At 37.0% G+C, this 14,757-nt stretch overlaps 1 protein-coding gene across 1 annotated transcript in view; it reads left to right on the top strand.

The window, feature by feature from the left end:
- Positions 1-8,674, top strand: part of LOC311212047 (nardilysin-like) — a gene marked incomplete at both ends in the record, with an annotated part of 29,537 nt that extends 20,863 nt beyond the window's left edge. Inside the window, 10 exon segments of the mRNA XM_084291153.1 lie at positions 1,386-1,548; positions 2,748-2,779; positions 3,079-3,217; positions 3,699-3,746; positions 4,239-4,271; positions 4,275-4,291; positions 5,701-5,784; positions 6,782-6,872; positions 7,084-7,200; positions 8,477-8,674. Of these exon segments, the coding sequence (XP_084147279.1) occupies positions 1,386-1,548; positions 2,748-2,779; positions 3,079-3,217; positions 3,699-3,746; positions 4,239-4,271; positions 4,275-4,291; positions 5,701-5,784; positions 6,782-6,872; positions 7,084-7,200; positions 8,477-8,674 (922 nt within the window).
- Positions 8,675-14,757: the final 6,083 nt, after the last annotated feature.

The raw sequence follows: 14,757 nt of genomic DNA, 5'->3' as shown, positions 1-14,757 counted from the left end.
AGAAACCACATTGCATAATCTTTAAAGAAAAGACAGTAGCTAGCACTGTATGAATATAATCTGACATCTTGTGTGATATTCTGTGAATCTGATGATGTAAATATTCTGCTAGCACTGTGTGCTGATTTTTCTCAAAGGAGAAAATATTAATCAAAATGAGATAGGGTTGTAGTTTCCCGATCTGCAGGAGCAGTTAGAGGTTGCTCCTCTTTGGCCTTGCTCTTGTTATGAAGGTAAAGTGTGTTCAGATACTAAATTGAAGCTAAAGGATTTTGTAGCATTCATATCACTAATAGCTATTGACACTTTTGTAAAATTAGTTTGTCATTTGTACGTTATGTTGTCTTTGTAGGATTTTGGCTTGAATTGACTAACTGAAATTCAAAGACTTTTGTGTACCTGTAGATTAAAAGGCTCTGCTCCAGTATCTAGGATTAAACTGAGCCTTTTGTGGGCTGCTGTACAGGTAGCACAAACAGTGCATAGGTCCCTGAAGAATGAGGGAGATAAGTGCATCAAATAATTGTATAAACCATTATTGAGTTAGCCAGTTTACTGGAAATTCCACTGTGTGTTAAAAAATCAACTTCAGCAAAAAGGCAATCCAATGGTAAATATCATCTCTAAAAATTCAGTATAGTGGAAGATATATTGTGGTTGTCTTATGTTGGATCATTTTTGTTAATGCAGTTTCTCAGCAAAATGTTATTTTTCAAAATCGTTGGCTTTTTGGCTTCAAATATTTCTATAGTGACACTGACTGATTTTCCTATTGATTTGTTTTTTATTGCAATGAGATTTACCAAGACTCTGTAACTCAGGAAGGCAAACAGTTTTTTAGGGTGCTTTCTATAACTCCTTCCCTTTTCACAGTTCTTAGTTGTGCTTCTGAACAGGCTTACATAACCACACCAAAGACTGTTGAAAAATGTACCCCCCCTCCCCTCAATTAAATAAAAATTGGAGACTGTTGCTTAAAGTCAATGATCAAGTCACAGTTTGGCTTATGAGAAGAATGGTGAAGCTTTCAGTATAAAATACTTTCTTCTTTTTTTAATACTTTTTAACAATTTTTTTTTAGGTATCTGCTAAAACTTTTTCAATTTTTTATTGACCTCTCTGAATGGTGTACTGCAGAATAGTATTTATGTGATGATAGGTACAGTGTTTAATACAAAGGTGAAACTTCTTAATCCTATGCGTGAATTTCTGAATTTCTTGTTTACAAGTTTGAGAGCCTGTATTTTATTACCCCCTTTGATTCTTGTCAGTAGTTTCATGCTTGCTTTCGTTTCTTTTGGGGACAATATCTGATGTTTCTGGGTAAAGTCAACTGCATTTTTTCTTGCCAAAGTTCTGAAATGATTTTTTTTTTTTTTTTTTAGAGACCTATGTCATGTAATTTTGGAGCATGGCAAGTGGCCTATCATAGATAAATACCAGAGATTAATGAAGGGCATTTCTGCAGAGTCTTTATTGTCTTTTGTTAAGGCTTTCAAATCACAGCTATTTGTGGAGGGTTTAGCACAAGGAAACTTAACGTGTCAGGTAAGCTCGGCAATGAAAGTTTGGTGTCTGCAGTTTTTGTTTTTTTTTTTCGTTTGTTTGTTTGTTCGCTTTTCATAAAATAGCTGCGTTTAATTATTTTGAACATAATTACAGCAAACCTTATTACTAACCATTTTGCCAGCCCTATTTTTCACCAGTATTTTGGCAGATTCAGGTGGCCTGAGAGTGCCAATATAATCTAGGACACTTGCTATTTTACTCCTTTGTTGACTAAACATGATATATAATTGTTCTATTTCTCACGTATGTTTCTGCATTGCAGTTAATGTTAAAAGCTGATCAGTCTTTGCACAGGCAGTATTCCACTGTATTTCAAGTGGAATTTCAAATGTGAATGCTCTTGATTTTCTTGCTAAATTTGTGGTGTAATACAGCCAAATGACAAGGTCAAATAGAGCAGTGCAGCTTAATCGTAATTCATGTGGAAGAGCTTTGTCTACAGGCCATAAGTCTTAGTTTTTAAAAACCTGATCATGCCAAGGTTTAGCCACAGATCCACTTATACAAGGTTGCCTCTGCTTCTCAGTAGACAGATAAGGTTACTGTTTTAACAATAAAGAAGCAGATTCATGGAAACTTTTGTCAAAGTATTATTGGAAATAGAGGTTCTGGTAATTGCTGAGTTATTGTTGTGGCATGTTGCTTGAAAGTTAAGCTGAAGATTAAAGGCATAGTTATCGCAGAGTTAAGCTATGTTTTGTGCTGGTGGGTATACTTTACACCTACCGTGTAGTCATCTGTCTTCTTGTGCTCTTCTGTTCCATTGTTTGCTGCCTTTCCCTCAGCCAGAGCTGGGCCTTCCTTCCAAGTATTTCATCATACCATGCAAGAGAGGTTCCTCCTCTAGATTTCTTGTGTCTGGTCTCCTTTCTATTCAAAGTTGCATTACACTGTCTACATCTTCCATGGGTTCTTTTTTTGCCGCCACATTATTACTGGGGAAAGGCTACAAATGCCCAAGCAAGAAATTATGTTGAAGTAGTTCTTAATTTTATTTTCTTTCCCCTGCAAAGTAGAAGAGAGCAGAATCTGTCATCTTCAAGAGCTTTGAAGATTCACAGATCATTGGCAAGGGTTCTGGAACAAGGCAATCGATGCCTTCCTGAACTTGGCAGTGTATATTAAGACTAATAATTCTCATCTCTGAAGTTAAACTAATTGCACATTTTCTTTCCTAGGAAGCAAAAGGTTTTCTGCGTTATGTTGTTGCGTGAGTATCTGATTCCTACACAATTCCCCTTCAATTACACTTTCCTGGAGGGAAAGCGTGGGCTAGGGTGGGAAGAAAACTGAAAGCACAATTGAAATTGATTTAAGACTTTCAAGTATATAACTTTATTCTAGAAACCTTATGGTTTTTCTTCTGTTCATTTAAATAGGAAGGAATTTTAAGGGGAGGGGAACAATGTGAATTGACCACCGCGGTATCTGGATTGTGAAGCCTGGCTCATTGTTCTTGGCTGAGACGTGAGCAGCTGTCTGACACTTTGCTCTTTGTGCTCCCTTCAGAAAGCTCCAGTTTGCTCCCCTGGCCCACCCCTGCCCTGTGCAGTTCCGGGTGGTAGATCTGCCAAATACACACCTGCTCTGCAAAGTGAAAACTCTCAACAAAGGGGATGCCAACTCTGAAGTGATGGTGTATTATCAGGTAGGGCATTAGAGTTTTGCATGTAGTTGTTTGTATTATTTGTAGTAATTTGCTGTGTGGGCACAATTCAAAGAGCAATCAATGCAGAACCAGTCCGCGTGATTGCTGTGCAGGGAAAGAGAACTGAATGATAGTGATTTTGTAAGCGCAGTTCCTCTGCACAAGACCTACTAAAGTCCTTGATGAAATTACAGCCTATATTATTTTGTTATTGATTATTTTCAATGTATGTATTTCGTGTTTTCATATCCCATCCAATCCAGTCTTGCTTTTATCACCTTTCTTACCTTTCTTGCCTTGGTGGGCAGTTGAAGTCCCACCCTCCCCTTTAGTTAGTCTTCCTACCCATGTAGTGGATAACAAATGAAACTACTTACTTTTTACAATAGAAAAACAGAAATTGTTGGCTTGTTGCTTTGTATGATAATTTACTGAGCATTTAATGCCGAAGTCAATCTGGGCTGGATTTGTTTGTTTTTAGGCTGGGGCAAGGAGTTTAAGAGAATGTGTTCTTACAGAGTTGCTTGTGGTAAGTTTTGATGTTTTCTAACAAATCATGAGTGTTTACTGGTTTGTGTACTGGCTGCATTTACATACAATGCAATGCTCAGTACGTGGATAAGTAATGGTTAACGTTAAGATAAAGCACTAACTCCTGTGACATGTGTGATTGTTGTAGCCTACTTGCACTTCTATAGGGTAAGTACTTGGGACTGTTCTGGGATGGTTCTTCAAACAATGCACTGTTTCACTTAAGAATTAATAAATATATCTGTTATAAAATGACAGTGTGAAGGTTAATTTTCCATCTTATCCTGTTGAAGGGGCATAGATTTAATTGTGTTAATTTATTCCTAAATCTTTGAGGATAGGAGAAGTTGGGAGGAGGTGTAGTGGGTTTAGTCCATACTTCCTTGATTTGATCATGCCTGTGCACAAGGGCTGAAATAGTGTGGGTGTGGTAAAACATTTACTGTTGTTTACAGGAGAACATTTTGAATAAATTCAAGCTGTGTTTCAGATGCACATGGAGGAGCCTTGTTTCAATTTCCTGTGAACCAAAGAAACACTTGGGTAAGCTCACTGTCAGAAGGTATAGTTCCCATTCAGCTGTTTTCTTCCTGAACAATCAGTCCCATTACCTTGTTGCTATGGGAAACTAGCTAATTTCTGGAATAGTGTAGCTGAAAGTCCAGGGTAATATACTACAAGAAAATACAGCATTGTCACTAGATGTTTCTGTCACAGCTTCTTAGTTAATTTTTCTAGGTCTACAGATGGGCCCATGTCCTCTCTTTAATTGCACATAACTGCATAAATGCTTGGGGTGCATTCCAATCTGTGTGTATCTGTAATATTTAGAGTCTGGATCTATGCCAGTGTTCATGTTGTGAATACCCTGCCTTCTCTGGTGTAATTGTTTTAGTGCTCTATATATTGAAATTACACAAAGAAGCCTCCTGTAAACTGATAACACAACTGAAGAAAGAAAAACAAAGTGTTCTGCATCTAGCGGTTGTCCACATATAAGCTGTGATGCCTAAGATGTTGGTGTTCACTTGTAGCTATGTCCTGGGCTGATGTTGATAGCTAAGGCAAAATAATGAGAAATGCTAGATGCTGTCAAAAAGATTTTGTGCTTTTTTTCAGGCTGTAAACCCTGTAAAGTTCACAATCAAGGTTAGCTTCCATGGAGAGGTTAATTTTTTCATTATTCTTAGTGTCTAAATCAGAAGGTAGACTTGAAGGCATTTAAAAAAAAAATAAATCTGTTTCTTGATAAACAAAAATCAACTGAAGAAGCATCAAATCTTTGCTGGAAGAATATCTCACATGGTTCTTTGCTTATTGAATGCTGGGAGACAGGTCAATGGCTGCAGTGGTGAGAGGGGTATTCTTGGTGCAGGTATGAATATCCTTCATGGAGTCAGTAGAAAATATGCTATTCCTAAAAAGGGATATTTAATTATGGTGTTCCTAGGAGTTTAAACAGCTATTTGCTATTCAATTAATCCATACATTACATCCTGTCAGGAACTTCATGTATGAGCACTGACAGCTTAGCCACACTCATCTTGTCCATTTTAACCAGCAAGAAACATGACATGGTTTCAGTGGATGGCACTTGCTAACTGCAGATGCCTAAAAAATTGTTTCATTTGGATTGATGACAGCCCAACTTGGACCATTCGTGATCTTGTATCTCATTTGCAGGAATTCTTAGAATATAATTATCTAAGCCTGTTTATAAAAACATTAAGCAGAGCTGTAGGAGATTGACTGAACTTAGAAAAGGTTATTCCTCTTAGTATTTGCATATGTTTCTAAGTTAACCCTTTAGGAATATTTGGTGTTAGTAGCCTTATGTGAAATGTTAAGTCTAAGCACTGGTAATGTTTTTACTTTGTTGTTAAAATTATGAATATTAAGTGATCTTTGCTTCTGTAATCAAGTCTTCCCTTCCCCTATCTCTTTCATTTAAGCTACCATGTGTACCCGGCCTATAGAAATAATTCTGGGATTATTGGGTTTTCCATTAGTGTAACAACACAAGCAGCCAAGCACAAGTAAGTCTTCCTGATTTTACAGTGGTTGGATTTCTGGCATACGCATCTTCGGGTTTTGAGAGCTTTGAGATTCAGAGCTGGCACGTGCAGATCTGCTCCTATCTGAATAAGATATTTGTTACAAGAATTCTCACAATTAAATTATACAACTAAGATTTAAGATTTCTTGTTCTTACAGTGCTTATATTTATGGTACAGTGATACAGGCATGTTTAGCTGTCAGTTTTGGAGGTAGAAAAAATGTTATATAGTTGAAGTCTCTGCTGCATGTAGTCTTTATATGATATCACAGACTGTTAGTGTCTTTTTCATCCCTTTTTGGTAAAAAGATATTTTTTCTCATTGCATTGTTTGTTTTTGCTCTGTTAAGATTCTCTTATCCACAGTAAACAAGCCCGTGTGAGAAACAAAACCACCTAAAACATCTGTTTTGAAATTATTAACTTACTGATTAAAAAAACCCACATTTGTTAAGAGCTGTTAGTTTTAGTGCCAGAACAACTTTGTATGCATCTTTTTGGATGATGATACTTCTGTTTTGATTTGAAGACTGCTACTATTTTGTAAGTGAGTTTTGCAGTTTCACACAATTGTCTTAAGGAAAGAGTGGAAGTTAAACATCCCAGCTTTCAGAGAGTACCTCTTACTCAGCTCATAGTGGCATGATCACCCATAGTGTGCAGTCAAAGTGGCTATGCTGGATAATGCATTTTAAGCAAGGGATATTAGATGTTTCCTGGAGAAGGATGCTCCAGAAAGAACCACAGCAAATGAGAGGGACAGAAAGCCAGGCACAGGTGTAGAAGTGATACTGTGGCCTTACTAGCAGCCTAGAGATGAAGGTTTTTGGTCAGATGTTGCCTGAGAGAGGTAAACTGTGAAGGTTTTCCCTCTCCTGACTGAACGAGCATAGAAACACTCAGTTCTGGTATAGAAGACATTTGAATCTGAAAGTTAACAGCATTGTCTGTAACTTTGGTCCTTCGTCTCCCTTCAGTTCTGAATTTGTTGACAAGAAAATAGAAGAATTTCTGTTGTACTTTGAAGAAAAAATGAAACTTTTAACTGAAGATGCATTTCATGCTCAGGTAATCAGAAAGAAGCAGTCTAGTAAACCTCCACAGGCTCTTTCGTCTTGATTTATTGACAAACCAACCAGGTAGCCAGCTTGAAGAGGAAGAAAGAAAAACTGATACTGTTCCCTAGTTTTGTTTTGTGACTTCGGGGGACTGAACTCCAGTTCTTTTTCAGGGCTCTTGGCTTTTCTGTATGAATATTAATAAAAATGTATTTTTACAGGTCCGTTCTCTAATCAACACTAAAGAATGTGAAGATACTTTTCTTGGTGGAGAAATGGATAGACATTGGAAGGAAATTATAAGTCAGCAGTATCTTTTTGACAGGCTTGCCTGTGAGGTAAGGATTTTAATTTAACTCATCATATTGTTATGTATAGTAGCCTTTTAGATTTTTGAATAGAAAGTGTATTATTAACTTTATTATTATAAAGTGTTTTAACAAATAGGTGAAGCAAACAACAACGATGGCCAGCATGGTATAAAGAATTTACATCTAAATCTGGTCTGTTCATGGCTTCTTATTTTTTTGAAGGCATTATGCAGTGTGCTTCAAGGTGAATAGTAGTAATAATTCAGAATTATTTCACAGAATTTATACCAATCCAGGTTAATTCTTCTTAAGCACTGGCTAGTAGTTCTATCAGAGAATGCTGTTGACAGACCTTGCTGTTTAGTTATTAGGCTTGTACTTGGTGCTGGAGTACAGAAGCTTGTAAAGCATAAGGCTTATAAAAATGTTTGCAGTGATCCTTAATGTTAGCGATCCCATTCGCTTTTAAAACAATGTCTTAAAAAACAAACAAAACACACACACAAAAAAAAAAAACAAACAAAACACAACAATGTCTTAAGTATTCTTTTGTGGGTTTTAGAATGAAGCATTAAAATCACTTACCAAAGAAGATCTCATTGAATGGTTACAAATTCTTAGGGGAAAAGATAGAAGAACACTCAGTATACATGTAAGTACATTTGCAATCAGTGCTATATTGGACACTTTTCCTTTATTATTTCTTTTTAGGAAAGATGCAATTTGACTGTCTTAACTGAATTTCAAGATATTTTCTTTTCTTCTTCATGATGCTCTGACTACCCATTTTTAACGTGCTGTGCTCTGAAAACGGTTATGAAGTTTTAGAATCCTGAAATATAACAGTTAAATGCTGGAATTACCAATGCTACAGTGGGCGTCAGTCTCTGAAATCCTGCTGCTACTTAAGTCCTTGACTTAAGAACTCTGAAAGTTGCAGGAAAGTTGTGAAATTCTGTACTAGCGTTTATCCCTGTAGTTGTGGGTGGTAGGATTGATCTCATCAACTTCAATTATTTTAACATTAGCCATGTAGTTAAGCTGCTTTTGTCCCTAGTGGACAGAGGCTCCTCTAGAGATAGAGGATACTTCTCCCATGTTAAGACAGGGAGGTTGAAACACTACCTGAAAGCATTGTCTGTTGATGATGGAGGCAGCCTAGACTACAGATTCAGAATGTTGAATTTGACTGCTTTGTACTCCAGTTTTGCTACACTGGTTTATAAAATATGGTTAAAGCTTGCTTTGGATTTTTTACCATCCACTTGTTGCCTTTCTGGTAACTGGTCTCTGAATTTTTCAGGTTGTTGGATATGGTGAGCAAGAACAGGACTCAGAATTTGCAGCTGTCTTAGATGTACAGGGCCCACTGCTTGGTGAACACCCTCAATTAACGTTCTTACCCCCATCTTCCTATATGAAAAATACTGCTTTCATCAGGCACATCAAAGATTTCACATCAACCCTTAATCTTCTTCCTTATCATAAGATCTTACAATAAATTTTAGCTTGTTTCTGTGCCCTAAAGTGTTAAGTAACCTTTAATTTGGGACTGTTCCAGATCAGGTATGTTCTGTAAGGGAATATATAATGTCAATGGATTTGGGTAAGTTCATTCCTCATGTTACAGAGATCAAAGAATGAAGAAGGGCCTGCAGTTGTTATGGCTCCCCATGAAGAGGTCCACGAACTGTGCTGTTCATATGGACAATATTTCTGATAAGCTTCAGTTACTCCATTTTCTAACCAAATTTCCATATATTCTATAGAAAAATAAGATAATAACCAACAACAAACAAACAAACACAAAAAACTTCTCCTAGTTGTTTTTCTTATTTCTGTGATCATCAGGACTCTTACTGGATCTGACAACACTCCATCTACCCTTTCTCACCTCTGATAGTAGCTAGCAATGGATGCTTAGGAAAGCCTTCGAGAGCACTGACTGTATAGAGTATCCTTGCTTGCTGTGTGCCCAGCTTTCAGCTTCTCAGTTTGGATTCTTCATCGTCCAGAAGGTGCAGCTGATATGTTGTATAGCACAGCCACGGACAGACCTACTCACAAGGTAGCGTTGCAGAGGGTGCCACTTGTTTATGCATTCTGTGAAGAGTATTTTCTTTCATGTATTTTGAACGTGCTATCTGATTAAATGTTACTGCATGCCTTCAAGTTCTGGTATTGTGAGAAATGGGGAATAATTAATGGTGCAGAGAAAGCGCTAGGGAATAATGGTTGTATATATGGGTATTGTATATCCTCTGTTTTGTTTTTTTTCCCCAAGTTGAGGCTTTGAAAAATGTACAAGCTCTTTTGATTATCTTTGCTGACCTTCTCAGTATCTTTTCCGGCTACATTAGGCCTTTTTTGAGCCGGGAAGCTCAAGGTTGCATGCAAAATTAAAAATACATGTTCATCATGGATTTCCTCTACAGCAACAGATTCTGTTAACCTCAACTGCTCTTTGCAGGCTTCCAGCCTTTGATGTGTTTGAAAAAGTTTTTATTATAAATGTCTTCACTACTTTTATTACCACTGAAGCCTTTAGCGTCAAATCATGGGGCCAGGCTTTTAAGTGTGATGCCCATCAGACATTGTGAATAATAATTGAATGCAAAATAATTGAATGCAAATTTCCAATCATTTGTCAGATTTTCATTATTGCAGGAAGTCTAAAATTTGACTTCAAATTCCTGTCATCAAAACTCATACATAAACATTACTTTCCAAGTACAGTTTATCTTCTAAGCATTATTGCAGTATTCTCTTTGCTTAGATCTTATTAATTTCTGTGCCTTATTAGCAACTATATAGATTCTGTGATTTTTCTGGAACATTCAGTCATAAGGTTTTCCACTATGCCTTATTTGTAATGTCTTAAATTAAACAAATGTATGTGCTTTCAGCTGTGTCCCAGTGGGGGAGTAAATATATGAAAAATAAATTGCTACAGTTGGAACTAATTAATTATTTGATTGGCAGATAAAAACCCTGAATAGGATTTACTCAGTGAGTTGGCTGAGAAGTTTCCTGGTAAGTGATGCAAGTTTCATGGTGAGGTTCAATCCTTGCATGGTGAACTCTTTTAAGACCCTTTTTATGAACTGCATATTGCTGCACGTACCTTGTTGGTGCTTTTGGCGTGTGTGGTTTGCAATGGGGTGGGAAACCCCTTTTCTTTGCAAAGCAGAATTGGTGTTACACCCTAACTAGCGTGCTTGTTACATATCTCCTCACCTTCCTCCCCCTGCACCGGCCTTGTATTTTGTCTCATAGATGTTGTTGCAAAGATAACTCTTTTTTGTGTGTTTTTTTTTTTTTTTTTTTTTTTTGTTATCAGCTCCTACTATTCAGGCAGAAAAAAAAATATCCTCAAATGTACTAGACTTGCTAGCTGAGGAAAACCACAGGAAACGATCATCTGCAAGTTGTAGAAACACACAGCTTCAAAGCGGAGAAGCCCTGGCTATTGTCATCAGGGTAAGCCACAAGAAATGTCAAGCAGCTGGCACTTTGGGCCTCTACGGATACCCTCATCAACCAGTGTCCTGTTTCCAGAGCATCCAAGGTCACTGCACATGCTTACGAAGTGCTCCTGTTGTAGCTGCTTGAATAGAAGGTACTGGGACTGGCAAAGTAAGTGTGAGCACGTAATTTGTTAATTAGTGTTTTGAGCTGGCCAGCATGTTATTCCTCCAATGTTGAGACAACTGAAATTAGCACTGGGTATGCTGTACTCTATAACTGCCTGTAGTGAAGTAGTAAAAAAAAAAACTGCACTAGTCCATGGCTCTAGCTCCATTCTTGAAGGACAGGCTGTGACATTTAAAAGTGTTTCACAAAGTGGTAGGCTTCCTTTGGTGGTGTGCAAACTCAGTGTAAGGAATGATGGGGACGTACTCCAGCAGAAGGCCAAAAGCTAAAGCTAATCAGGCTGCATGCATGATGTGAACACTAAAGGGATTTACATCTGTAAGTGCAGTGGTACAGCCTCCTAAGGAAAGTACTCAGAATTAGTATGAATTATCTCATATCTCATTCTATGTGTAGAAAGCGAAACAAAATATTTTATTGCTAATACAGTATAGGATCACAAAAACTTGGAGGGGAAAAAAAAGACTACCTGTTAAAATCTGGTGTTCTTCTCAAGTGGGTAAGGACCAGTGTAGCACTGCAAGGTTTGCTGACTTATATCAGTCACTGATGTAATTAAAATAATTGTTTAGCCCAAGGAAATAACAAATGAGACACTATTTTTCATGTAACTTGAAGATGGCCAAAACCTAAGTGGCAGAAGATAATTCCGAAAAAAGTGTGTTCATTGAAAGCAGTTCATAGTCTACATTTAAGTGTTCTTGCTGTGATGCTGTAGCTCTACTAAAGATGTGAGTGAAGCTGAAGAGAACAGCTAAGTTATACAACAGGGCTCCCAAGTCCTGCTTCCAGGTTGGGCAGTTAAGAATTAAGGAAAATGCGAACCAAAATATAACATAGTACCAGGTCTAAAAGACAGCGGTGTAAGTGCTATAATGGAATTAGGTCAGTAGGCCCAGATAAAAAAAAAATTTAATCTTTCTATAGAAACAGTGCACTGTTTTACAAACGTATTCATTTGGTTTTCAGTAATCTTTATGTAAGTACAGCAAATGTTACACAGAGCAGATCCCTCCCCCGCCCCTCCCTGGTCCTTTTGTCCATAGCAAAACTGAAACACAAAAGGCACCAAGCAAGAACTTACTCTAACAGAACTTGACAAGACAGAGATCAGAAGTGATTACAATGTTAAATATCATCCTAACAATCTGAACTGTTATTTAAAATAATTAATTTCTTAAAAAACAAATTTGGTGTTTGACTTTTCAGTAGTTATAAATCTGCAAAGGTTGAAATCAACACTGCACATTGAGTTCATTTACAATGGTTTGAAAAAAAAACCCAAACCTGCAGCCTTTTGTACAGGTTTGTGTGTATGTGTTCTTAAAAAAGTATCAAAACTGTAGAACTTCCAAATATATTTACATATGTCTGTTAGTTACAGTGTTATCATACACAGCCTTTTCTCTTTTTTCATCATGCACACAGTGCATGAATTTGCAGAAACAGAGCTTCATACCTTAAAACAGTAAGTGGATTTCTCAGTCATTTTCTTTACTGCCTTTAAATCTAAAATTTGAATAGAAGGATGCTTGATCGTTTATACACAGGCTATGAAGTGAGTATTTTGAGTGCAGGTATTGTAATACATATACTAGGGCTTTAGACACCTCGTTCCTTTTTTTTAGTCAAGAATCAAAGTCTAGCTCAGATTATACTGTGATTTTTTTTTCCCAAAAAGAAAAAAAAAGAAAAAAATATAATCAGGATTAGCTTCTTCTACTCACTTGACAAAAGTGTGACAAAAGTTACAAAAGCTGCGATTGGTGCAAAAAATGCTAGGAAGATTTCACTAGCTTTTGGTACAGTTCAGGGAGGTGCTATCCAATATGCAGTGCTAGGTGGATATATTCACTTTCTAGGAATTTTAACTCATAGGATGAAATGAGGAAAAACACTGGGTTTTCTACTGAACGATCCAGCCAAACCCCATCACCCCATGACAATTGAATGAGAGACAGACAAAGGTAGGAAATGGCCAGCTCTCTGTGCTAGATGGAATAGATGAAAACCACCAGCTTGGAGAAGGCCCCATTGGTGCGACGAGCTGTCTGAAAAAAGCACAGGAGAGCATGAACTTGCCTTTTGAAGTGGAGGAACAGCACTTGCTGACAAAGAGCTGCAGCGGTTTTGATAGAAAGTGTTTCAAACCTGAATGCAAAGCCTTTTACTAGGGTCTTCCATCTCAGTGCACAGACTTTAAATGTTCTAGGGGATCTGAAAAAATAGCAATTGTGAAGGGAAGGGAAGCTTGTATGGTGAGAGAGATGCTGCTCTGTATTTCTCCTTAAAGCAGTATCCTGGAATCACAAGCAAGCACAAATTACATTCTTCAACAGAAGGAGACCAAAAAAAGAGAAATAACTGCACCTGTAAATGGGTAAATATGAGTATCCTGACTCCGTATTGCTGCAGAAACAGGCAGGATTATGTAAAACTATTTTGATCTACATTGTTTATTGTAATTATCTTGGGAGAAACAGTGCGTATTTTAGCCTCCTTTGTCTTGGGAGACGATGGTAAAACAGCATTGTGCTACTGAGGCCTGGCAGGAGAGAGAAACAAAGTTTGGGAACAGTAGCGAATGAAAGGCAGTTATTAGCGTAGCAGAATGCTCACAACTTTTTCTTCCTGTGATGTTTTATTTTTTCAGATACCTTTGAATTACAGGAATCAGCTACTGACAAAGCTGTGAATTTTTAACCTCCTTGTGTAGTGCTCTGTGTTGCATCGGATCTGCCATGGTGCAGGCTGCTTGTAAGCATTCACGTTCTACATATGGTGAGTCAAGACACTACCCCACAGCCTCTTCTAAATTTGGACTCCTAATCAGTAAGAGTAGGAGGCAAGAAATTAACTGTTATTGGTGTGTTGTTTTTTTTCTTTTTTTTTTTTTTTTCCTGATGAGCTAGATAGGACAGCTCATTTTAAGTATCTGAAAGTATATGGCTAATCTACTAATTCTAAACTAATTTGAATGGTGTGAGATGATCAGTGGGGAAAAGCATTTAGATTTATGTTTAGAAAACAAATAAAAATATGCTGAACCAACTTTGTACCAAACTGTAAAAAGCAACAATACAAAATGGAAAAACTGGGCTCTGTAGGAATTATTCCTGACTGAAATGCTATAAGCAACAGCTCTTAAGTTAAAAGCACTGCAGATGAGCCTGGCTAGACTAGAAATTATATAAAAGCAACCCTTGCAAGCCAGCTTGGAAAACAGGAGCTCTGTTTGTTATGGGAGTGCTTCATTTATCAGCTATCTTACAGTACAGCTGTTTCTTGCTTTGTCTTTAGATTTCAAAGCAAACTTCAAACATCCTGTAAAAATTCAATTATCCCTAATTTTCATAAACATAGTAGTTTTAAAATATATGTATATATTTATATATATGTATATATTTATATGCCTATATCTATCTACACTAGATAGATATACACAGATCATCTATGCACAGCAAGCCAAACATACAAAAAATAAATACTCTCACCCCTCTACTATATTTACAGATCAGATCTTATAATCCAGATTTTGTTAATAAATACTTCTAAACTGCCTGTACAGAATTTGTTTTACTTATGTTGATGGATAGCCACAAAGCATATTCAATATATTTACAAAATATCTATAAATATAGTCTTAAAATAAAGCAATAGGCTACTGAACCTTCAGCCTGGCTGGTTATGTACATTGAGTTAGTAGCTCAGCAGTTGCTTATTGACTATCACAAATGGGTAGTGCAACAAGTTAAAATGTGTATAAAAGATTATACATACAAAACTCTCACATCCTTTGGATGTTTGCTGTTCATTATAACTTTGTGGTTACCCTTCTGCAACATAAATAACGATTAAAAAGAAGAAGCAGGTTTTGTGATCCACAGCAAATTTGTTCAGTGCGTTCTGTTTGGAGCAGCAACTGTATCC

This window comes from Netta rufina, assembly GCF_964035555.1.
Source record: "Netta rufina genome assembly, chromosome: 8".
NCBI classification, from domain to species: domain Eukaryota; kingdom Metazoa; phylum Chordata; class Aves; order Anseriformes; family Anatidae; genus Netta; species Netta rufina.
Note: the sequence above shows the minus strand (reverse complement) of the source record. Positions and strands in the feature narration are given on the sequence as shown.